The sequence below is a fragment of the Lissotriton helveticus genome, chromosome 7, assembly GCF_964261635.1.
Source record: "Lissotriton helveticus chromosome 7, aLisHel1.1, whole genome shotgun sequence".
In the NCBI taxonomy this organism is placed as follows: domain Eukaryota; kingdom Metazoa; phylum Chordata; class Amphibia; order Caudata; family Salamandridae; genus Lissotriton; species Lissotriton helveticus.
Genome location: NC_136068.1, coordinates 1,794,977,388 through 1,795,003,245, shown reverse-complemented (window position 1 = coordinate 1,795,003,245; position 25,858 = coordinate 1,794,977,388). Strand labels below are relative to the sequence as shown.

At 49.4% G+C, this 25,858-nt stretch overlaps 1 protein-coding gene across 13 annotated transcripts in view; it reads left to right on the top strand.

Annotated features, from left to right (window-relative positions):
- The window catches only part of LOC144770773 (phospholipase A2 inhibitor NAI-like), a 1,245,443-nt gene that overhangs the window by 908,703 nt on the left and 310,882 nt on the right, over window positions 1–25,858 (top strand). The window contains exon 7 of one of the 13 annotated variants that reach the window (XM_078655532.1): window positions 25,535–25,810. The exons of the other annotated variants lie outside the window; for them this stretch is intronic. Coding sequence (XP_078511658.1) covers window positions 25,535–25,563 — 29 coding nt within the window. The 3' untranslated portion in view covers window positions 25,564–25,810. Of the gene's footprint in view, window positions 1–25,534; window positions 25,811–25,858 lie in introns of those variants that run through there. 13 annotated transcript variants of the gene reach the window in all.

The window sequence follows — 25,858 nt, the reverse complement described above, 5'->3', positions numbered from 1 at the left end:
TCCTTACAAATCAGATCCAGTTTTGACCACGACGAACCTCTGCCTGACTAGAAGTACCAAGAGAAGCTGAAGGACGGAAACCAGTCTGTATCCTGTAAGACTGGCCTGCAGTGGTGCCTTGCTGAGAATGGAGAGGAAAAGACCAGAGAGGACTTTGTAGACTTGTGCCTGAAACGGTCTCCAAGGGCTTGATCACGAGCTTGCCCCCTGACCGGAACCCCAGGACCATTGGGTTCCCTTCTGCCTGTGCCCATCTGCTGTTGGGCCTTAAGTTCTTATTCCCTCGCCAGAGTTGTGACTAGTGCCTTCGCCCTCCATGGTCGTGACAGCTCGGAGCCTGGTCGCCCCGCCGCAGAGAGCCCCGCTCATCCCTGATTCGCTCTTCGCTTCAGTGCCGGGCCGCCCGCTCTCCTGTCACCTCGCCTGCTACGGAGCGCGTTGTGCGCCTCTCATCTTCTCCCGCCGGAATCTGCACGGAGCGCATCTGATAGCCTCGGACGGTCCGTACGTCGTAACGTACCCGACTGTCTCGCTTTGCCCTCCTGCATACCAAGAAAGGCCTCCCCGTACAGTGGTACCGGAAGCCTGGTGCTGCACATGTCTGTCCGAGAGCGCGACCCCGGATCGCCACAACCTTCCACAGTCCTGCTCACCCACCTCGTACCTCAAGGGGGCTCCGAGCCAGAGAGATCCTCTGGAGAACCGTCGGCCTCGTCCCGGGTCCGCCCTCACCAGTAGCCACGCCTGAAACACCTCGGACATCCACGAGCAAGGTACACCGAACTCTGTCTCGAGTTCATATCGGATCCAGGGTCCGCAACGTTCTGTTTTCCCTGTCATCGTACCTTGCTGAACAACGAACATTTAAGGATTAAATTGCTTATTTAAATCTGGTGGTCCTCAAATCGCTAAACGTTATATGTCTTGTGATAATTCTGCTTGAGTTTATCTTTTATATAAAGTCTACGTATTTTTGATACAACCTTACGACTGTTGTCCATTTGTGGTGGATCAGTGGGTTTACTGTGCGTGATCATAAATGCTTAACTAACTATCGCCCTGAAGATTAGCCTTGTCTGCTCACGCCACACTACCTAGAGGGTGAGCAGGGGTTATTCGAAGGAGTAGTTCCCTTGCCCTGACTAGAGGAGGAGGCCCCTGCTTGTCGCAAGTACGCACCAACCAGAGACATCTGATTCTAACACTCCCCCATTGATCTTCCTTCTTCCTTTTCACTATTATATCCCCGTTTCTCCCTAGCACTGCCACCCCTTTAGTTTTCGTCCCTTGCTTGGAGTTCGCTAATACTGTAAACCCCAGTTGCTCCAGAAGATATATTTTTGCACCCTCTATGTGGGTTTCCTCCAGACAAACCAAATCAAGACGCAGTGTTTTAAGAAGTGCAGCCACTCTGAGCCTCTTATTTACTTCATTAAGCCCACACACATTTATCGAGGCGATTCTACATGCCATACAGATACATCACCTGACCTACAAATAGAGCTGCTGGTTCATTGAGAAAATCCTGCAACTGTTGTTGCCATGTATTATCTTTCATGTACTGTATACCTTGTAATTTATTCCATGCAAAAGTGTGTTGTGTCAACCAAAGGATACCGTGACTTCGTGTACCTATTTCACCCCGTTCCCCCCTACCCCCCTCTTACAGGCAAATAGGTCAAGAGACCAATGTGTGGTCGCCTTGAATTGTGCCAATCGCTTCCCTCTCCCGCCTTCCGCCAACCTATGCTGTGCTACCCCATATTCTTGTACCTATAATCAACAAAATATCCCATACAGACTTCAGAGCCTCCGTAGTTCCAGCCCACTAACCACCTTTGTGCTTTTTAATCTCTTCCAAAAATTGCTGAGCTTTAATCTCCGAAGAGAACATCCATACTTTCCCCTTTACAACTACCTTGAGCCTCGCAGGGAAGAGGAGGTACGCTTCTGAGCCCAGGGCCTGAAAGGGGGCAATCATCTGTCTGAGCTTCCACCTCCTCTCTACAGTGACATGACAAAAATCAGATCTAGCGAAGAAGGTGGTGCCTTCGAATGACCGCCTGCTGTCTGGTCTTGCCTTGTCCATAATCTCTTGTCTCAACAGAAAATTCCCAATATTAACTAGAATTGCCCTAGGCAGGACCCCCTGACCATCACCCCCTGTGCCCCCTGTACCTCGACCCTTCTTCAGCATAAATGGGAACCTGTGTGCCCTCTGTACCTCCCTTTCCCACTGCCACTTAGACTCCGGAAAGGCCCCCCTTAGCAGATTTACCACAAACTGCCTAGTGTCCGGCCCTTCTGACCCTTCTGCCCCACCCAACAATCTAACATTGTTCCGTCTCTGCCTATTTTTGAAATCTTCCATCTTCCACCGCATGTCCTCCGCCAATTTCTCCTGCTCTGACTTGATCCTCCAGTTTGCCTGTTCGTTCCTCGACCTCCGTTACTCTGACCGCAATTTCATAGTACAGTTTATTCACCTTCCTCAGGGTGTTCTGAATTTTCTTTGAGGCCTGTCTTGCTCTACGGCTTTCAGATCTTGCCTCCCCTTGCATCTGCTTGAGAGTGCTGAACAATATCTCAAAAGAATCTCGGCGAGGTGAGGCCTCAGGTAAGGCATCCCCAGCACTGGTGTCATCCTGATAAACCTGTGAAGTAGCAGAGTAGTCCCAAACTAACCGCTTATCGGGGTGAGGGGGGAGACCCAGACGTGCTTCTCCTTGATTTTGAAGGTCTTTTCTTCTGTGTAGATTCTTTACCTGAGGTGCTAGACCCTGAATTGGATTCCTCCTCCTCCTCCTCTGAGCTCCCATCAGAAGAAAGTACAGATTCTGAGTCTTCATTCAGAGAGAAAAACACTCTCCCTCTATTGAACCACCATTGCCCTTTTCTTGCGCCACCTTGCTCGTACTTTTTGTGGGGTTATCTTTATTAGCCAAGCTAACACTGCTGCCTCAGGTGCTGACTGAATGTCTTGAGGCATTCATTTCCGCCTCCATTAACATTGAGGCCCCCAACATATCCGCGCTCCCCAAGTCGGTGGTTAGGTGTCCCCCGCTGCCTCCGCCTACCATTCCTTGCATCAGCTGTCCTCTGCTGTGAGTCAGTCCTGCAATGTGAGCCTCCACCGCATCTGAGCCTGATCCTGAGCCGAGGTCGGGCCGTTGCCTGGCAACCATGCTCTCCGTGCTTGCTGCGTCCGTAACATTCTCGAGGACGTTCTTTCCAGGATCCAGCTCTCCGTCTGTGTCATCGGGCTGCCCAGAGACCTTCGTAGAGAAAACTACTGTCAGGGTAGGTTGCCGCATTCCCGTATCTTTATTCATAAGTTTGCCATCTCCTTTTACTGTTTTATCCAAAATCGAACTCCGCGGCTCCGCAGGGTCATCAACAACGCCTCTAGCAGCCGCACTTGCCTTTCCCCGCGTCTCCGCTTTTTTCTTTTCCGGGGGGGGGGAATACCTTACGGATCGCCCCAAGAGCTCTCCCAGCGCCAGCATCCTCCTTCGATGTGACAGCTGCCACTGCTTTTGGCGTGTGGAAATCTGACTGATTTTTCACCTTCTCGTGTCCTTTTTCCTGTCTTGCCGGCCGGGGGGGCATCTTGGGCGCCAGACCCTGCTTCTTTTTAATTCCGACCACGCTCATCAGCCTTGCAACTTTTCTTTTAATCCAGACCCAAGTCAGTCTAATCCAGGGGATTTGCTTCCTGATATTATTATATTCCTGCAGTCCTCCTAGCCACCAGTATTCAGAGGCCATCAGGAATACACAGCATCCTGCTCGTAGCTTAGTCCAATACTAGGCAGGAGAGGGAATAGGTGCGACTGCTCAGCACAACTCTACAGCGGCCATCTTGCCTCTCTCCCAAATCTCCCCAGGTTGGGCCTAGTTCTAAAGAAGATGCAGTTATAAACCCCAAGTTGCAGAATGAAAAGTGGGATTGAAGCAGTCTCAGAGGGACCACGAAAACACAAGGCATTTTTCTTGATTACAGTCATTGCTGGAGATTATTGATCGTAATGCAGTGCACGGCCTCCTACAGGGAAAAAAATCAGTGGGTGATCAGCAGGAGGAAGAGACACTTTAGTGCAATAACTCAGTTCACCAACTGACTCCATCTTCAGAAACAAAAGTGGTATCTAAGTCAGCTGATGAAATCTAAAATGGGCTAAACAGGGGTCTATCAACTAAGCCTCAGTATGTGAACTGATCTCCATATATAAGGAGGAGTATAGGAAGGATGTCACAGCAATGAAAATTGGGAATGCGGTTCATAAGGACTCTAAATTAGTTTCTTTTATAGGACCCTGCATAGTAGGGGTTCAACAATGCACTGTTGCATGGAAGACACTACAGCAGTTATGCAGAACAATGTGTGCAACAGGAGCAGAAGTGGATATATGTGGTCTGGAATATGGGAGACTTGGAAAATACAATAGGGCACATTCACCTGCACGCTTTTGGCATTACAGAGAGGACAAAAAGAGACGACCCCAGGGCCTAGTAGTCATTTTTACGAGATTTCTGCCATTTTATAGTTCACAGACGCTGGTACTTATAGCAAATCATGTCCCCACCACAGGTGGTTTTTCTAGAAGAACCGACTAAACTAGCAAGCATTTTGCAATGCAATTGGTCTCGCATTTATACAAGTTTAAGCTATTGTCATTGTAAATGACAATGCCTTTTATTTATGTTTTAAAAATGAAAACAAAAATAAAAGGCATTGTCATTTGCAGATTTATTATTAATATGTCTTTATTTCATCAAAAACATGATTATTCACATCATAAAAATCAATACATCAGAATAAAAACAGTTAAAATTACATTAAAAATATTCATTAAAAACAGACTTTTCATTCTTTCAATACAAAAACACTGTACAGAAGATCAAACCGTGGAGGCAAGTAGGCTAAGTTTGAAAAATCTAATGTTCAGTAGCAAATTTACACATTTTAGTCCTCTTTCACCAGGCGAAAAGCGAAAATCTCGAAACAGCAAATACTAGCCACCTTGTGGTATCTGATCTAAAAATACGTGTAGCTTCCAAGGGACAATTAAAGGAAAAAATGCGACAAACAGGAGCCATCCAGGTTTTTCTACGATCAGCATAGGAGGGGCAACAAAAAGAAAATGCTCAAGGGTCTCAGGAAGGATGTGGCATAAGAAAGGAACCAGCATGACCAGGCGGTCTATATAGCAGTAGTCCGAATGATGGGGTAAAAACGACAGACAAAAGCCGAGTGACTCAGCCCCATGTATATCATCCGTTGGGACGACTGAGCAGGAGTAACGCTGTCCATCACAATTGCAACTCCTCCTCCCTTGCCCACAGCCCGGTCTTTCCTCAATATATAGTAATTTTGAGGAAGAGCATTGGATATGTCTGGATAGAGGAATCTCCAAGCCAGGTCTCTGTCAGAGATAGGCATGCAGGTTTAGATTCAGTTAATAGATTAAAAAGATCAAGGGCATGTTTACCCAAAGACCGCGTATTGAGTAGCATGCAGGGGTAGTTTTTATAATAGCTCCCACTGATCGTCTCAGTGTCGGAGGGGTCTGAAGAACAAGGGATATCCTCGCTGGATGGCACGTTGTGAGGTGTCGATCCACAGCTAGTGCAGTGAGTATCGCCATTAAGGTTGTTAGGGAACACAGGACAACGACAACTCATATTTTCCCTTGGAGTTTTTAAGTGACTAGAGTCATACCTATGCATATCACAAGAAGTAGTGGCTAGAGATCCATTCGTCAGGCTGGCACCAAGCGCCTCCGGGACGCTGACGGGCGCAGACGGGTTTACCTTTGGCGCACCTTCGGAGGTCATTAGGCGCGCACACTGCACTCGTCCGCTGCACGTCCTCGGAGGCATATGGAAAAAATAGGGAAGAGGAAGTGAGTCAGAGGGCGCTAAAGACTAGCGTGCTGACCCCAGTTACACCCAAGATGGCGGCCGCGCTGCAAGCAGCGTTTTTACCAGAGTGCAAAGTCAGGTAGGACTAAATATTAAAAAGACTCGCTTGAGTGGCACCGCAACAGGAATTAGACAGTACCATCAATATCACACTGTCACAAAAGTTAAAATTAAACAGTAGCTTCAATATCACACTGTCACAAAAGTTAAAAATAAACAGTAGCTTCAATGTCACACTGTCACAAAAATTAAAATTCACAGCACAGATCGCAAGCGTATCGGCTAAACTGGCAAGCGCGTTCCCGGCTGAGCCTCAGGAACAGGTCAAGGGCGGCGCTTGAAATGAGATGTTTTATGGTCAGAGGGCGCTAAAGACAAGCGTGCTGACCCCAGTTACACCCAAGATGGCGGCCGCATTGCAAGCAGCGTTTTTACCAGAGTGCATAGTCAGGTAGGGCTAAATATTAAAAAGACTAGCTTCAGTGTCACCGCAACAGGAATTAGACAGTAGCTTCAATATCACACTGTCACAAAAGTTAAAATTAAACAGTAGCTTCAATGTCACACTGTCACAAACATTTAAATTCAGTGAGCGTGGGCAGGGCAGGGCGAGGCCCGAGTGTGCAGGGCCGGACTGGCTACCGAGCAGTTTAGAAAGCTGCCGAGCTGGGGGTTGATTTCACTGCGGTACGGGCTGTTTTCGTTCATGAAGACCTGCGTGTGCTACGAAATAATTAATGCAAAACAAATTTCGTTTAGCACACGCAGGAGGTCTCTATGAACGAAATCACCCCCCCAGCTCAGCAGCATTCCAAACTGCCCGGTAGCCAGTCCGGCCCTGCGAGTGTGCCCAGGGGAAGGGCAGGCACGAGTGTGCCCAGGGGCAGGGTGAGGCTCTGACAGACTCTACTCCCTGCTGTTGCCATTGAAACCTGAAAGGGAGGTCCAGCATCGCGCTCCCCTTAGCGTATACTTCGGGAATAATTCACCAAGACAATATAATTGGAAACTCAGCAATATGTTTTTTGTGTTCAAGTAAATATACTTTATTGCCCGGAGCACGTCATTCAAAGGAACAATATACATCCCAGCAAGGAGAATACTGCAGCATTTAACGCATGAAAGAAAAACACCATTTGTCTGTGACGGATTATAGCTCACAAAAGTATCCACCAGTTTACAAACTTGTCAAAGGTGTGTGCCCCTTCTAGAGCCATTATAAAAAGCACTAGGCATGATGGGTACTGAGGCACGAGTTGGGGCCCCGGAAGATGAGCTTTTGCAAATAACTTTGACAGTCGGTGTCCAGATCTCAAGTCTGTTATTTAGGACAAAGTAAATGGGAATCCATTTAGATTGCAACATTATGCACATTCCGGCGCTGCATAGTAAGTGACATTGTCGTATCGTCATGCCTGACCTCTGTTTAGAGTCAGGGCAGGCAAGTAGGAAGAGGCGGGGAACCTGAAGAGGGAACAGGAAACAGGTAACAAGTTAGTACAATGCTGGTAGTAAGAGAATAAAGACGTACTACCAAAGCGCTCTGACTCGGGTGTCTTTATTCAAGGGAGATGCGACACTGGCGACGAGGGTGGGATTCCTGTATGCCCACTGAAACTAAACGCAGCCCCAGCCGTCCGTGTACGGCCTTTAACCCGGCGAGTCTGCAGCCCATTCACCCGACAGCGCGAAAGAGCGCGAAAAGCAAAGAGCAGCGTGTTGGGAGCGGCCGAGAGCGTGTGAGCCAGCGCGAAAGGCGCATTAGACCCGAAAATCGCAGTGGGAACCGAGCAGCTACAACCCTCCCCCACCACATGTGACAGTGGTGGATTTCATGCACCAGAAACGGCGCGAAGAGGACGAAAGTGATGGAAAAAAACTACCCCAGCCCAGCGAGTGAACACGAGAGTACGGAGCACACTGGGGTGAGTTCTGCATCGTGAAATAAAGACATTTGCAGTAAAGCAGACGCTTGAAATAAAACAAAGGCGGGAAGCAAGGCCCAAACCAGTGCAGCGTCCCGAGAGGCGGCCATTTTGAGGTCAGGCGCTGGCCATAGACTCCCCATGACTCTGAAAAGGCGGCCATTTTGAGGTCAGGCGCCATTACAATTTCAGCTTATAAGCTGCTAAAAGAAGCGGGAAGCTTATAAACACTGAAAACCAAGTCACCGAAACTCACAGGTGACGAGGAGAGACCAGAATGTCTGACCCCAGCTCCACAAGTACTTCAGGAGGAGCAGCGGCTCCGACTAACCCACCAGGCCCAGCAGCTCCAGGCAACCCAGCGCTGACACCCCAAGCGCACATGGGGGTACCTTATCTCCGGCCACCGGAACCCCTGGAATTGACGCCTGGCAATAGCATGGGACCCAAATGGAAGAGTTGGATCGAAGACTTTGAGGACTACATGACTGGGTCACATGTACAGGACCCCAAGCAGAAACTTATAGCCCTACGAAACTTAGTAGTTAAAGACATCGCGCAGGTCATCAAAGAGTTGCCAAATGCAGCCACTGCCCCTTATGACGACGTTAAGGGAGCCCTTGACAGAAGATTTCTACACAAGCGTAACCTGGATTACGAACGCTACAGGTTCAATTTAGCCGCCCAAGAGAAAGAAGAGCGCATGTGTGATTTCATCGTGCGCATCAGAAGATTAGCGCGCCACTGTGAGTTTGATAACTTCAACACTGAAGACGCGCTGCGCCTCCGCATAATTGAAGGTTGCCAATCCGAGTCACTACCCCGGCGGCTATTGAAAAAACATTACACTCTTGATGAGATCGAGGAACTAACGAGGATCAATGACCAGGCAGAAGATCACACGAAGAGAATGGAGACTCACAAGACTGAGAGGAAAGAACAAGCCGTCCTGATGCAGGCGCATAAAGACACAAGGTACAAAACAGACTCTCACAGGCCAAGCACGTCAACTCCTTTCGCGACCTCTAGGAAGACATCGTCCAGACACGAGTCACGACATACAAAACCCAGCAAACCTGCGCCAGCATGCTACAGATGTGGACAGGATTACCCTCATTCCGAACAATGTCCAGCTATAGGCCAGCAATGTCATCGCTGTGGGAGGGAGAATCATTTTGAGACAGTCTGTCAAACCCAACGGTCAAGGCGAAGGCCTTCAAAAACCCGGCCTACCCCGCGACATCACGTTCGCGCAGTAAAGGGGAGAAAAGGACGTTCCTCCAGCTCTTCTAGGTCAAGTGGTTGGTCAGCAAGTTCCTATCGTTCACGAGGCCGGTCAGTAAGCCCACATCGACCTCAAAGTCGATCTACAAACTCATATCGATCACAAAGGTCACCATCCAGCGAGTCAGCATCACACACACTGGTGTCACAAGACAGTGACGAATATATCTGTATGGTGTTGGACCCTGACCGCCTGAAGAAATACCCGAAACTGGACATCAAGATTGGAGACCACCCGGCCAAATTCGTCCTTGACTCAGGAGCATCACTAAATTACATCTGCGCGCTTGAGCACCAAAGTATGAAACCACGACCCAAGCTAGAGCCAGCAGCTGTCCGCATACTCACGTGGATGTCAAGAAAACCACTGCCATGCTTAGGTCATTTTCGCACGAAGCTGTCGTTCAAGGTCCGGAAGATTCCAGCTTACATCCATGTCGTGGAAGGCCCAGATTTAGCTGACTGTCTGCTCAGCCTGCCGACAGCTGAAAGACTGAGGCTGGTAGAACTCCTCTACATGACCGAAGATGCCCCCGACATCGTTGCGAAATTCCCTAACCTCTTTAAAGGATTAGGGAAACTCAACCACTTCAAAGTAATACTACATATCGACGAATGTATGACACCCGTCGCTCAACATCATAGAAAGAAAGGTACCCTTCCACCTACAGCAGGCTGTAGATGACTAACTACAAGACCTTCAAAAGACGGACATCATCGAACGCACATCAGGACCCACCCCATGGGTGTCACCAGTCGTAGTGGTACCCAAGAAAGGACAAGACAATAAAGTGCGGCTATGTGTGGACATGCGCGCGCCCAACACTGTCATCGAGCGGGAGGGCCATCCAGGGCCACACATAAGTGATATGATCACTCGCCTCAATGGAGCTACAGTATTCTCCAAGCTTGACCTTAATAAAGGTTATCACCAGCTGGAGCTCCATGACAAGTCGAGGTACATCACGACTTTCACAACTCATCAAGGTCTTTTTCGCTATAAGCGATTAAACTTTGGCATTTCTTCAGCCGTCGAAATCTTCCAAGAGGCCATCCGGCGAGTCATCCAAGGAATCCCTAACGCTTTCAATTACAGCGACAACCTACTAGTCTTTGGGAAAGACCAGACTGAGCATGATACTGCTCTGGACAGAGTATGCCATGCGTTGCTGAATGCCAACTTGACTTTAAACGCAGACAAATGCGAATTTCACAAAAACACCCTGAAATTCTACGGTCACATCTTTTCCAGAGATGGAATGACACCAGACTCAGAGAAAGTGTCCACTTTGGCCGACACCCCAACACCCCAAGACGTCAGTGACCTCCGTTCTTTCCTTGGAATGGCAAGCTACTGCGCCCGCTACATCCGCGATTACGCTTCCATCAGCTACCCTTTAAGAGAGCTCACACGTCAGGTTCAACCATTCACGTGGTCTACAGCGTGTGAACAAGCATTCGCCGAGATCAAACAGGCCGTCAGTTCAGCTATCAACCTTGCCTACTTTGACACCAAAAAAAGAACAGAAATCACAGTGGATGCTAGCCCGGTAGGTCTCGGTGCTATCCTGGCACAATATCGAGAGGACTCGGATCAACGCCACTTCATCGCGTATGCTAGCCGTAGCCTTACGGATACCGAGAAAGCGTACTCCCAACCAGAGAAGGAGAGCCTGGCAGTGGTGTGGGCGTGCGAACATTTTCCTCTGTTTGTATACGGGAAGCATTTCACCATCATCATAGGCCACCAGGGACTCGTCACCATCTTTGGCAACCCCAACGCCAAAATGCCACCGCGCATTGAACGATGGGGACTACGTCTCCAAGACTACATCTATACCATTGTCTACAAGCCAGGGAAAGCAGAGAACCCAGCTGACTATATGTCCCGACACCCCCGACCACTCACTGGTGTCCCTCACTCCCTGGCAGAAGACTACATTCATTTTGTCGTTGGCACCGCTTGCCCACCTACAGTCCCACTGGAATCCATCCGGGAAGCATCAGCACAAGATCCGATCCTGCAAGATGTTATGGATCATGTACGCAGTAATTCCTGGCGCCATGTGAAAGTCACGTCTCAAGACTCCAGTCAGCACCTCCGCGACCTGGTAGCGTTCAAACATGTCCAAGAAGAACTGTCCATCAGTGAAGACGGTCTACTCCTGAGAGGGGGGAGGATTGTAATCCCACAAAGGCTACGTCAAGGAGTGATCAACCTATCCCATGAAGGTCACAGAGGTACAAGTGCCACAAAGAAGGCACTGCGGGAACGTGTCTGGTTCCCTTCACTAGACCAGATGGTAGAGACAACCCTCAAAGACTACGTACCATGTCAACTAGTGAGTCGTGAAGAGCCACCCGCTCCCCTCCAAATGTCAGAACTACCAGAAGGGGTATGGCAACAAGTCGCCGTCGACTTCTTTGGCCCTTTAAGATCAGGCCAATACATCATCGTCGTCATGGACGAATACTCCAGATTTCCATTTGCACATCTAATATCATCCACCAGAGCAACCACAGTGATTCCCGTGCTTGATGAAATCTTCGCAGCTTGGGGCATCCCGCTGCGAGCCAAATCCGACAATGGGCCCCCTGTTCAACGCCCATGAATTTACATAATTCGCAGAACACCTCAACTTCAAGCACCAGCAAATCACACCACTATGGCCTCAAGCCAATGGCATGGTGGAACGCTTTATGGATACACTTAAAAAGGCAGTTCAGCAAGCAGAATTGACCCATCGAGACATCCAGCAAACCCTGAACGAAGTACTGCGGGCATACCGCACCACGCCGCATAACACCACTAATCAGTGTCCAGCCACTGTGATGCTAGGGAGGACTCCCCGCACTCGACTGCCCACGCTGAACAGCACACTTCAGCCACGGAACGCGAACATTGATCATGACACTTTAGTCAAGATAGACCATGGAAAGAAACTACAAATGAAAGTGTATGTAGATCGGCGCAGACGAGCCAGAGACACTGACATCCAAGAAGGAGACTGGGTGATGGTCCGGAGCGACCGAAGGACAAAGGCAGACAGTCGTTATCTCGCTCACCCCCTCAAGGTCAGCAGACGAAAGGGAACTATGATCACAGCAGAGGCTGATCACAAACGAATCACCATAAACATATCACACTTCAAGAAGTGCAATTCCAACAGCCACCATGAAGTCCAGCCACGTGAAACCTCCACTGACTCAATGAGCCAAAGTGAGAACAGTGACCGAGGTCACTATAGCCCAGCGAGATCTGATGAGGCCACGGATCGTCACGTCAGGACCCCAGAGCAACGAGCCGCCCGAAAAGACAAGTTAGAAGGCAAGCACGCCTCATCGAAGAGATATGAGGGACAGTAAGACTTTGTACAAAAGGGGGAGGTGTCGTATCGTCATGCCTGACCTCTGTTTAGAGACAGGGCAGGCAAGTAGGAAGAGGCGGGGAACCGGAAGAGGGAACAGGAAACGGGTAACAAGTTAGTACGATGCTGGTAGTAAGAGAATAAAGACGTACTACCCAAACATTCTGACTCCGGTGTCTTTAATTAAGGGAGATCGCGACAGACATATCAATCAAAAGGAAGAGTTTGTGGAAAATGTGAGAGGGTGTTCGGTGTGGCCGGCTGCGCACTCTGCAGTGACTGTACTGCCCATTGATCTATGCCACTACTCGAACCTGTTTCCCCAGCTTTACAGTTGAGCTCTGGGCGTTATTCCACATCCTCTTCTTGTAACACCCTGGGACATAGAAGGCTGCTCACCTAGGGATAACTGTTGTCCAGCTTTCAGACTTGACGAACCCCGGGTCAAATGTTGTGAACTGAGAAAGACCAACACGTTCATTTGACGCATTTCCCACAGGATGATTTTGCTACAGGCGCCACATATGAACCTTGAGTACCAGGCACATGGAATGGCATGCTACAAATATCTGCCTCTCTAGAAATGGCGCAGTGCATAGCTTTTGTGAAAAGGGACTTCTCTTTGGTCATGGAGTTCGCAAATAGAAGCTGGGTCTAATAAGGAGGCATCTATGCAAATGTTGAAGAGTCGCATAGGGCGTGAGTGAGCACATGGCATGGGCACAAGAAGGCACTGTGCCAAGCAGTCGAATACAGGGAGGAGGCTGGGCTGGAAGCTGTAGGCGGAGCAGAAGATAGAGCGGCCGGGAGCTTGAACCAATGCTGACCCTGTTTTCTGCAAAAACACACACACAAATACATATGGACTCAGACACAAACATATCCGCATACACCGACTCAGAGGCAGACACATACAAAACACACACAGACGCATACTGACTCAGACACACACACACCCTCTGATCCCAGCGCAGCACCTCTCTCTCACTGTAGCAGGGGTCTGGGGTACCCTTCTTACTCGGCAGACCCTCGTGCTCGCCCGTGCGCGCCCTCGGCACCACGCCATGTCATGCAGCTATAGTTACCAATTCATGCTCTGCTTGCAGCCGAGGAGCTCTGTTACATTTTTACGGCCTGGACACACGTCCGGATCACCAACATTATCCCTGGGTTCTTAATCACTAATAAGGTCAAAGTCAAACGGCAAACTATCCTCGTTAAAGGCACAGGAGTGACACTAATGCGGGGTATTTGCCGCAGGGAAAGTTAGCCGCTGATAATCAGACAGCACTTGGCAGGAGGGGGCGGGGCTATGCGCACAAGAAAAATTTGCACGGGCGGGATTGCAGGTGGGATGGACGCAGAAGGACCGACTGCGGGATCAGCAGCATGGAGCCCTGCTTTTTTTCTGGAAGTCTGCGAGGCTCCGATCCCCCTGTATGGCGTTGGTGTAATTGGGCTTCCTCTGGCCGGTGTGCGGGGTCTCTCCTCGGTGCATTGGAACCCCGCCAGACTTCTGGTCTTGCGACTACGTTTCAGGAGGTGGGCGTGCAATTGACTACGCACTATTTTAAAGAAGCATTTGCGAGATGTATTGCATTCCAAATCGGAGCTTCTGCATTGAAATAGGCACAAACAGGAGTGGTGGGGGCAAGGGGGTCGCGAAAAAACTGCGAACTGTGGGAGGGGGCGGGGGGGCCACAGGACAGCAAAGAGTGATCCAGTAAAGGGGCTGATAGCCTCGGAAGGAGCTAAATGCCGACATAGGTGTCATGAGGCGGGACAATGAAGACAAACACCAATTATAATGCATTATTTATCCTTAAAGCCAATGAAAAAGATGGGCGGAAAGTGGGTGGAGCTTCCCCCACTATAGTGTATACAACATCTTTCGCCGAGACAGCGCATGCGCTGCCTAGGCGAAACCTAAAAAGGGGATTGGTGCAAACCAACCCAAGTGAGTCTATGTGACTATATGTGTTTACCATAGAGCGGCACTCCTCATCCCAGGGCTGATAGCCTCGGAAGGAGCTAAATGACGACATAGGTGTCATGAGGCGGGACAATGAAGACAAACACCAATTATAATGCATTATTTATCCTTAAAGCCAATGAAAAAGATGGGCGGCAAGTGGGTGGAGCTTCCCCCATTATAGTGTATACAACATTTTTCGCCGAGACAGCGCATGCGCTGCCTAGGCGAAACCTAAAAAGGGGATTGGTGCAAACCAACCCAAGTGAGTCTATGTGACTATATGGGTTTACCATATAGCGGCACTCCTCATCCCAGGTGGGGGAGGGGCGGGACGGGCACATCCGCTAATAAAAACAGGCATTTGCAATACAATAGGACTCGCATTTATGTGAGACCTATTGCATTGCAAACAGGAGTGCGGGCGGGCTAGAAGACACGAACAACGGGGGGGCGAGAAGGCACAGACTGCGGGGGTGATGCACTGAAAGAAAGTAGTCCTCACAATCTGAAAAACATACTGTGCAACACTCGAAGGAAAGGGGCCAGTTGCCATGCAAGGACACAAATGACTGCATTGCCGTCATAAGGAGAGACTAACAAGCCAAAAACCAATCGGAAGGCAGAATTTAAGACACAAGCCAATGAAAAAGAGGGGCAGAGAGTGGGTGGAGCTTCTACAGAGCTTTCACTCCATACTGAATACTGTATGCCTCGCAAAGCGAGCAGCGTATGCGCGCTGCCGCTATAGGCTCGACCTGAAAATTAGGGGGCAAGCATACTGATATATATGCAGCTCAGAAGAAAAAGCTAAAAGTATTTTTAAATCGTGTAAACAAGAGGAGATCTGATATTTATTGAACTGATTATCTTACTTGTTTTCTTTTGATTAAGGGATAGAAGGGAGACAGGATATATCGTGGTCGGCCATCGATGATTAGAATCATTATGCCTTCCAATAGGTGGGGGTGCTTTAATGACCAGAGGATGGAGTGGACAAAGGAATGGGTAAACATGTGATTGGTAGAGAAGAACAAATATAGGCTTTGCAACTGTGGTAGCAGTTCTAATGAGATCAAGGATTCAAGTATTGTATAATTTGTGACGTGACAAAAGAGGGCATTAGCACGTTGATGTGGGAGGTGAATACACTTAGATCAGTAGCCCATCTGAGTGATGTTAGATAAGAGTTATTTTGCATAAGGGCGGAAGTTGTATGTCTCCAAGAGACACATCCTACTAGGAAAGATTATGATAGGGTCTTGGTTCTTACAAACACTTCATTTGTATGGGAACTTGCTCCATGAATGAATTTTTAATGTCTTGAATTTTCTTCTTTTTCTCCATTCTTCAATCTTTTGTCCTTCCTTCTTCATCCTTTCTCCACGTTTTTCGTGCACCATTTCTTCTCTCCAGTCTTAGCTTTTCACCTTCACTTTTCATACATTATGCATTCTTCTTTCTTGACTTCCATCCATTGGGCACTATTTTCAAAGCTTTTCTTAGAGAAGCAAGCTGGCCGACACAGGGCCAGATTCACAACTAATTTGGTGATTCTCCAGCCAAGGAAAACATCAGCCCAACTCATAATAGCAAAAAAGAAGCTGCATCATGCTTTCAGGATCTTAAGAAATAACTCAGACTCAAACATACGGAGTGAGGTCCTACCAAAACTAAGAACGTTATATAAAAAATCTGTATGGATCAAAGCAAAAACAGAAGCAGACCAGTATTGGTGCAAAATTCATATAGCTTCCAAGCGTAAAGATGACAGAGAATTCTGGAAATTAGTGAATCAACCCAACGGCTGGAAAACTCACTTTCCAACATCAAACATTTCAGAAGCTAAGTGGTCAAATGATCTGAAAGAAATGTATGGGGGCACAGCTGCAATAAATATACCCTCAAAGTTGGCAATTGAAAAAATATTGGGGGAGTCCAGTTTAAAGCGGTGTCAACCGGCACAGTGGAGAAATTCACCAGCCAAGCCGTCAAGATGGGGCCTGGGACCAAATGGTCTTTCACAAGCGCTCTCCAAACAGAACCCGCAATTCGGGGCAGATAAGTTGGTATGTTGTAGACAAATCTAGGACTCTAGTTAAATATTCCCGATTTATGCCCTTATGTGGTTATATCAAATCATATCCTTATATTGGCATAAGAATCATACCCATATTAAGACATAGCCAATGCAGTCCAAATTCGGCAAGGCTACTCCCATAGACTCCTAGAAAGTACATCGTGTTCTTAAACAAACCAAGCCTCCAGCAGCCCGGGAATTCCCCCTGCTTCTGTATTGATTTGTCCTAGAACTCCCGGAGTCCTGAAAGAACTGCGAGTTCTTAGTGACGTCTTATGTCCAATCCTACGTCAAACTCGGCACCTTCTAGGTATAAATATACCAGCATCTGCCCTAGCAAAACACACTGTGGTTTGGAGCAGATTGACTATCTACTTGCCTGACGCCCTGCGGTCGCAAGTGCCAAAGGAAGCCGACCCTCCCGCTGACGCACTGAGAGAGACGCTGTCTTTCTCCTGCCGAGAAATCTAGCTCCAGTGTTTCTCTGTCACCCTTGCGGGTTGCTGGGAGATCGAGTCCTGAGAGAGAGATACAAGACCTCCTTCATTCTATAACCAAGGTATGGAGCTGATTAGACCCTTAGAGAATTCTTGATTCATATTCGTGGCAGAAACTATCTTAACTCAAACTACCTCTCACTTACTCCTTCCCATGTACTAGACTTAGGTTAGGTACACCAGGATAGGCGTATCTTAGAAGCACCAGTTGAGTACGTTTAGTCATTATTTTATCATTGTATGTATTGTACCCATTTTAAACTCCGTATGGCTTAGAAACCATACCATGCTTTTACAGTATTACGTTGTAATACTCCTTTTACTGTACGCACTTTACTTTAGGACAAGTATTGCGGTTATAGCAATTCACTTCTCTTGCATGAGAAAGAAGACTGTTCAATAAATAAACCTCTTTTATTGAAAACGCTCGTCTCTCTGTTTCTCTGCACTTCTGGTGAAACTAAGCATGCACAATTGACTGAGTAAAATAGCTATCTATTGTCTCCGTGACTCTGGAGGTATACTCCTTATTCTGGAGGGAGCAAAGTTGTCATGTTTATACGGTTGTCAGAAACTAATCCCTTCTTGTGAAGTCGAGAAAGTTTCTAGTGACCTCTGAGCTAGCTGGCATTCATAATTAAGTCTAACATATTCAATAGAGACCTAGTCGACCTAAGTCCTACGTCTAAACTATCGTTTATGTTATTCCAATGCGCAGAGCCTATTGGGAATATAGGAACCACACTACAGGTAATTTTATTGAATCACGTTCTTCTCACTCAAGAAATACTTGATGGCTGGAGGGGATTAATATTAGCCCCTATACACAAAGCTGGTGAGACTTCTTTACCCTCCAATAACATGTTATTGGCACATCCACTAACATTCAGATGCTGGCTGTAACAATAGAACAAGTAAGGTGACGCTCAGTAAATCTTCACTGGTGTTATGTAGACTTTCATTTAGCAATCAATGCCTACAGAGAAATATCCTTTGGGTTAAGCTAATATACCTGGGAATATCTCTCTCACTTCTCAGAGCAATCCAACTTCTGTACACAAATACCTGGACAAGAGTCAGACTGGGTTGTGGTTCAAAAGTCTAAAAGAAAATCCCTTCAAGGAACAGTTAAAACAGGCTGTGTACTGGCTCCCATTCTGTTTAATTTGTACCTTGCAGATAATACCCCAGCTTTGAACAGGTATGTAAAAGCGTTTTGGTTATTTAGTTACAGTTTTAAAGGCTTTCTTAGATTTTCCAACTTCACACTTGGCAACTTTTCATAGAAAAACAGTCAATGTTATCCTATGGAGGAAAATACTGTTATCTTTTCACGGGTAAGTAATTTAGGATGTGGGAGTTGGTATTATGGGGTTAGACTCAGGGGTCCCTCAGGGTCAAGGACGCACTCTTGTTACTACCTCAGTGGCACTAGGGCAGCCGGGTGCAGAGTGCTGAGGCCCAATGTTATCCAATGAGGGATAGTGGGCCTCCGGTTGGTGGCTGCTGACGAGCAGGCCACTGGGTTGTGGGAGCAAAGCTCCTGGACTTAAGCTCAGGGTAAATGGGGGTTTAGGCCAGCACAAAAGATGCACCCTCAGCGGTACTGGGGCGGCTGGGTTCAGAGTGCTGTTTTGGTGTCGGAAGCCGTGTAGCTATCAATGGGGAGTCTCCGTTTTGCAAAAGTCCTGCAGGCTCAGAGACGAAGGTCTTCTGGGTGTGACCCCCACATGGAGAGGTAAGTTGGGATCTTGGGAGTTGTTTAGGCACCATCAGTTGGGCCACCCAAGTCCTTGGGACATCGGGTGCAGGGGTGCCTTTTAGAGACGGATCTTCTTACCGGCTCCTGGTAGCGTTTGGAGGGACCTTCCAGTTTGAGGCTGCAGCCGTCGGCTAGAGGCTTGAGGCAGGTCAGGGGTCGCCGGATCTTGGGGCATGATCGCCGGGGAGACTTCTTCTTGGTGTTGGGCCACTTGGGGCGTGGGCGTCGGGTGCAGAGTAGTGCAAACTTGCAGATCCTTGCAGGGCTGGAGTCAGTTGTTTTAACAAATCCTCTGTTCACGGGAGACAGAGTCTTTGGGATTGAAGGCAGGCAGGTCCTCCAGGTTTCTTGAGGTTGCTGGCTGCAGGACACACTGGGATTTTGCTGGAGCAGGTTCAAGGTGGGTACAAGCTGGTAAGGGTGTGGCCAAGTCAGTGGGCGTCCTCCTCTTGTTAGCTTTGGCACGGCTGTTTGATCCTTCATCTTCTTTCCTTCTTCTAGTTTCTTGTCCGAGGAAGCAAGATTCAGGGGTGCCTAGAAATACTAGATTTAGGAGCGTTACAAGTAGGTTAAAAGGTTGGGACTAATGGGTCCCTTCCCTGGGGTGGGTACACCCCCTATTATGCCCTCCAGTGGTAGAGGGAGCATAAGCCTTTCACTGGTTGACTGGGTCCCCCCATCTGCAAGATGGCGGGGACTGAGAGTTGTGTTTCACCTTGCCTCTCCACCAAAGGGGTGGAGTTGCTAGAGGGGGGCACACCTCTCTTCCTCACTTGTTTTCCAGCCGGTTCTCCCGCCCAAATTGGGGGTCAGAACCAGTGGGGACCAATTGCTAAAAGCAGCAAGTGGCTTGGGGAAGCTCACAAATGCTGCAAGCTATCGAAGCTTCCCCTTCGTGAACCCTGCCCAACCAGGTGGGGAGGCTTGGCACCTCGTCCCAAGATATGCATTGTTTCAGGCCCCCATTAGCAGCAGGCTCTTGACCCGGGGTTCCAGAAACATATCTGGTGGTGGCTGCTGAAAGCAGCCACTCAGCCTGGACGCTAGTGGTAGGTCGTTAGGCTGAACTTTCGAGACCTGTTGCAATTTCTCATGTTTGCTTAAAGCCATCCCCCTGCTTTTGATTTGCCTGCTAGTAATTAGCCCTGCCTCTTTGTTCCTCCTTCTTCCCTTCTGTTCCTCCTATGCAGCAGCCACCAAGTACTGTCTCATTCTGCTATAGCTCTACGTGTGTTCTTGGAGAGACAATTTTTTTCTTTGTTTCCTGGCCTGTTACTGTTTGCCTGTGTTCAGCTTTGGAGGCCTCGCTGCTTACTTGCAAATATATAATTCCATGTCAGGACCGGAGGCTCCGGTTATGCTTTTCTTCCTTCGCTTTTATTTTCTATGGTCAAAACACAACAGCCAGAAAAGCAACATTGATGTATTTTCTTCCAAAACAGCCAGAAAAACATCATTTTAAGCAAAACTTATTCGTGTATATGTCCATTGAAACATCAACTCCCATCAATCCATGGGGTTATCACACAGTCCTTCTACTCTGTCCATAAACTCCTCTGAAAAGGCCCTCCATCTTGAGCATCCTCCTCTTTCTTCGCTGCTGGGCAGCCAGTTAAGTGCTGTTTTTTTCTCTTACTTTGTATAATCTGTTTGCTCGTTCTGAGTGCTTTTAACTGTTACAGCGGGTAAAATAAAAGAATGCGGGTAAACAATTGTTTGCTTTAAATGTTGCCTTTGCCGCAGGTTCCCTTTCTTTTATCTGTTTAGTGCCGCGGGAGCGTGTTCGCTCCTTTCGCGGCCGTCCACTTATTGCGGCGGGGGTTGAGCCAGCCAGGGGGCGCCCGCGCGTCTCATTGCTTCTCTCAGCGCGAGTTTCTCTTCAAGAGAGACCGCTCTGAGGAGACCGAGTGTGCCGGAGCTTGTCCCCTTGCCGCCACACTGTGAACGCCCCCCCTGGGGGTCCGTATTGTCCCGCACTGCTGTGCTTGACGCCCCGCTGGGGCAGTAATATCGGAGCTTTCCTCCGAAATCGCCTGCGGGCAGGTTTTTCAGGTTTTGGGACTTTGGGAGTCCGTGGTTTGCGCGCCAGGTGGTGGCTAGGCCTGGTCTTTGGAGGGCCTGCGCGCTTGGGGGGCAAAGTATGATTTTCCCCACAGCGGTGTCACCGCAATTAAAAACATCGCAGTTCTTTGATCTGCCCAAATTCTGCTCAGGCCTCTCAGCCTGCTGGCAGCCCGTGGCTGTTTTCACTAGGGGTGTTCCACCTATTAAGCACTGCTACCTGTAATGTTCCCGGGGTTAGCCGGCTACATTATTTTTTTCAAGGTTGCGCGCTCTACGCTTTAATCGCAATGGAGGGGGAGTATTATGAGGAGGCAGAGGTAACTACCCAGTACTTACCTCTGGACGACGATTTTTTTGAAGCGGTAGATAACTCCAACAACCGTTGCGTCAATGAGGTGGTAGGCCCAATGGAGGAGCAGCTGGCCAGCTGCATTGTGGCTGAATGCGCAAAAATTGCGCAGGCAACTTCTGCTGCAGTTCCCCCCGCCCCAGATCCCCAGGCAGGTGACGGTGCCCCTCCTCCTAAGAAGGTATGTGGGGAAGGTGGCGCGGACGGCGAGCGGGTAGTGGATAAGGACGCTTTTGAGCGCCTGAAGAGCGCTTTCTTAGCGAAGTCCAGCCCTAACCCCCCAGCTCCCCCGCCACTGGAACCAGCTATGTCCACAGTGCCTCATTCTCCATCCCAGGATGGGGGTTCCCCATCGGATACCGACGATGAGGGGTCCTCGCATTCCTGGCGGCCGTCCACTTCCGCGGGCACGTTGCCCCAGGATGACACAGGCATGCTGGACCCGGAGGAAATTATTCATTTGCGCTCCGCAGCCTGGGCACCTGGGGACAAGGTGGCCAAGTTTGTGGCGGGACGCCTTAGAAAGCCCCTTGAGAAGGAGGCGCGAGGTTGCCTCAGAGCTGAATGTCCCCGGCCCACGTTTGAGGGAAAGTTTGCCCTAACGCCCGAATTAGACTCTAAGATGGCTACCTTCCTGGCCAAATACGTGAAAGATCCACGGAAAGGGATTGACCGGTCCTGGCGCTCCTGTCAGGACAAGCTCCTCGACGCCATTGGCCCAATGACCAAAATACTTGACATGGCGGAGGAGGCGAAAGTCACAGGTTCTTCCATATCCCCAGAGGTGTTGTCTAATTTGGCGCAGAGGGCTATCATTTTCCTAGGGAATGCCAACTGCGCCCTTTCCACGAGCGACGGCGATCCCTGCTCATAAAGCTGGATCCCAAGTTAGGCGACTTGGCCTCTTCTGAGGCGGGCGCAGTGGTTCAAGGGGGCCTGTTTGGGGAGCCATTGGTGAAAGAATTAGGAAGGTTCGTGGACACCTTCACCTCCTTGGACAAGGCCCAGCCAAGTATTAAAAGAGTTTTTCAGACGCGTTTCTCCCAAGGGGCCGGTCGCGGTAGGGACCGCGCGCCCGGCCGTGGCGGCCAGCAAGCTGGCAACAGGGGACAAGGCTCCGGACGAGGGCAATATCACTCCTCGGCGAACTTTAACAACTTCTATCCTACCCGAGGGCAACGATTTCGAGACCGCGGAGGTTTCAAGAACAACGCCGGCCAGACAGGCGGTAAGTGTTATGCCTGCGGCTCAGGTTCTAATCAGGGGTCGTTTGGCGGCCTTTCAGGACGCTTGGGCGCAGCTCACGTCCGATGCGTGGGTCCTACAGACTATGAAGGGGTTTTCATATAGAATTTTACGACCACCCCTTTCAGGTGGAACCCCCAAGGCCCACTTCTTTTTCCGTACCCGACGCCCAGCTGATCGACGAAGAGGTGTCCACTCTACTCGAGAAAGGGGCCATCCCTCGATCCGCTCAGCATCCCAATGGTTTCCTCAGCAATGTCTTTTTAGTTGAAAAGACAGATGGGGGCCAACGCCCGGTTATCAACCTGAAGGAGTTCAATGGGTGGTTGGTTTACCGGCATTTCAAAATGGAGGGCATACACCTGCTGCGGGATGTCCTCTTGCCGCGCGATTGGATGGTCAAGCTGGACCTCAAAGATGCGTACTTGGTAGTTCCGGTCCATCCACCCCATCGGCGTTTCCTCCATTTTCTCTGGCGGAGGCAAATGTACGAGTTTGTCGGCCGTCCTTTCAGGCTATGTTCAGCACCTTGGTGCTTCACAAAGGTGTTACACCCAGTAGTGGAACATCTCAGGGGCCAGGGGATCCGGATGATCGTGTACCTCGATGACAAACTCATGATGGCTCAGTGTCCGCAGTGGCCGGCGTCTCAGTTGCAGCAGACGGTGACCCTCCTGGAAAGCCTGGGGTTCGTTATCAACGAATCAAAGTCGATCCTCAATCCCACTCAAAGTCTGTTTTTTCTTGGCTTTGTCATCGACTCCGTTCAGGCTTCTTTGAGTCTTCCACCTCTCAAGATGACCAAAATACGTCATGTTCTGTGGCAGACCATATCCAAACCCCAGACTTCCCTTTGGCAGATTGTCCGAGTGGTGGGACTCCTGTCTTCCTCCATTCAAGCAATCTTTCTGGGTCCGTTGCATTATCGGGCTTTGCAGAGGCTGAAAGCGCACCACCTCAGGAGAGGGCTGACTTACGATCAGACTGTTCCTTTGTCAGAGGAGGCGAAGGAGGAGATGGAATGGTGGTTGGCGCACATGGAGGCCTGGAACGGGGGTGCAATTGTTGGCTCCGCTATAGACTTAGTCATAGAGTCGGACGCCAGCCGGTCAGGATGGGGAGCCCGTTGCGGGGAGTTCTCCACAGGCGGCATCTGGTCTTTAGAGGAGCAGGGGCTTCATATCAATTGCCTAGAGCTATTGGCGGGTTCGTTCGCAGTACGTTGCTGGACCAGGCAACAGGTGAGTTTGTGCGTCCTGTTGAAGATGGACAACATCTCGGCAGTGCGCTATGTCAATCGCCTGGGGGGCCCGAGATCCCGGGCCTTGGCGGATCTGGCCAAGGAGTTTTGGGAATACTGCTTGGCGAATCATGTGTCGGTTACGGCGGAATATCTTCCGGGCCAAGCCAACCAGGTGGCAGATTGGCACTCGCGGCATCTGATGGACTCTAGTCTATTGAAGCTGGATGCGCTGTTCTTCAGATGGTTGGACAGTCTCTGGGGCCCGTTTTCGGTGGACCTCTTTGCATCCCGTCTCGATCATCAGCTCCCGCGCTTCTTCAGCTGGAGGCCCGACCCCCTAGCGGAGGCCACGGATGCGTTTCTCCAGGATTGGAGTCAGGAGACAGGTTATGCCTTTCCTCCGTTCTCGATGGTGGTGAGAATGGCGGCTCGGATCCGGCTTCTGGGAGCCGAGGTGGCGGGGGTGATGCCGTTTTGGAGGTCTCAAGTATGGTTTCCAGTTCTGCTGGAACTTTCTTGGGATTTTCCAATCCTACTCCCCCCGCTTCCTCATCTTCTTCTGAATCCGGACGGGGAGCAACACCATCTCATAGACCAAGGGTCTCTCTGCCTCAGGGCATGGAGGCTTTCAGGGGACGCTGGGCGCTTCCAGGCCTTTCGGGATCGGCTCAGTGTTTGCTGTCAAAGGGCTGGGCTGACAGTACGTCAAAGCGATACCGTTCCTCCTGGAACAAATGGTTTCGTTAGTGTCTTCAACGGAACTTGTATCCTGTGGTCACGGGCGTGGTTCCATTGCTGAATTTATTGGCGGACCTGGCTAATGAAGGTCTAGCTTATCGCTCCATCAATGCGGTCCGGTCGGCTGTTTCGTCGGCCCATTGCCAGGTGGACGGGGCACCGATTGGTGAACATCCGTTCGTCGAGGTATCCGTTTGTCACTGCCTCCGGAACCCCATTATTCGGTTCTTTGGGACGTGAATTTGGTCTTGAACCTTTTCTTGTCTTGGCAGTCCAATAGGTACCTTTCGTTGAAGGAAGTTTCAGCCAAACTAGCCATGTTGTTGTGTCTCGTCTCATGCCGCAGGGTTTCTGACGTCCGTGCTTTGGATGTTACGGCAAGAGTTTTTTCGCCAGACGCGGTGATCTTTACAGTAGGCCGTTGCACCAAGTCGGATTCTAGTACAATTTCTTACCCAGCCTTTACGGATGTGCCCAAACTGTGCGTGGTGGATTGTCTCAAGGCCTATGAGAATGTTACTCTAGAGCTGCGCCCGCCGGGCGAACGGCAACTACTTATTGCATTGCGGAAACCGCACAAAGCTGTCTCTTTGCCCACCATAGCGAGATGGGTGCGGTGGGTCATGCACGAAGCAGGTATTGACACAAAACAGTTTGGGGCACATTCTGCGAGGGGCGCGATGGCTTCCAGAGCATTCTCTCTGGGGTCGAGATTGGAAGACCTTATGCGGGCGGCCGATTGGTCTTCTGATTCCACTTTTAAGAGGTTTTACTTTAAACCAGTGGTGGATGTGCCACGGTTGCTGGTGAGTAAGCTTTGAACTAGCATAATCGGAGCCTAGAGTCCTGACTTAGAATCGAAATTTGCCTAGCAGAGTAACGGTAAGTTTCAATTCTATTAAGGACGCGGAGGCGAGGATTATCCCTCCCATGCACGATTAGTGCGGACCCACCCGTATGGACGTAAGTAAACCGTTTTCTTTATGGTTGTTGGATGTTTGAAAAATATAGTACTTGATGTCGACTGTCGCAATATTTCGACTTTGGACGGAATGACTCCGTGTGTTTTCCTTATGTTGCAGGACATGATGGTGCGAAACAGGACCAGTAGCATTCAAGCATGACTTGCGGGAAGAAGGAGGAGGATGCTCAAGATGGAGGGCCTTTTCAGAGGAGTTTATGGACAGAGTAGAAGGACTGTGTGATAACCCCATGGATTGATGGGAGTTGATGTTTCAATGGACATATACATGAATAAGTTTTGCTTAAAATGATGTTTTTCTGGTTGTTTTGGAAGAAAATACATCAATGTTGCTTTTCTGGCTGCTGTGTTTTGACCATAGAAAATAAAAGCGAAGGAAGAAAAGTATAATCCTCGCCTCCGCGTCCTTAATAGAATTGAAACT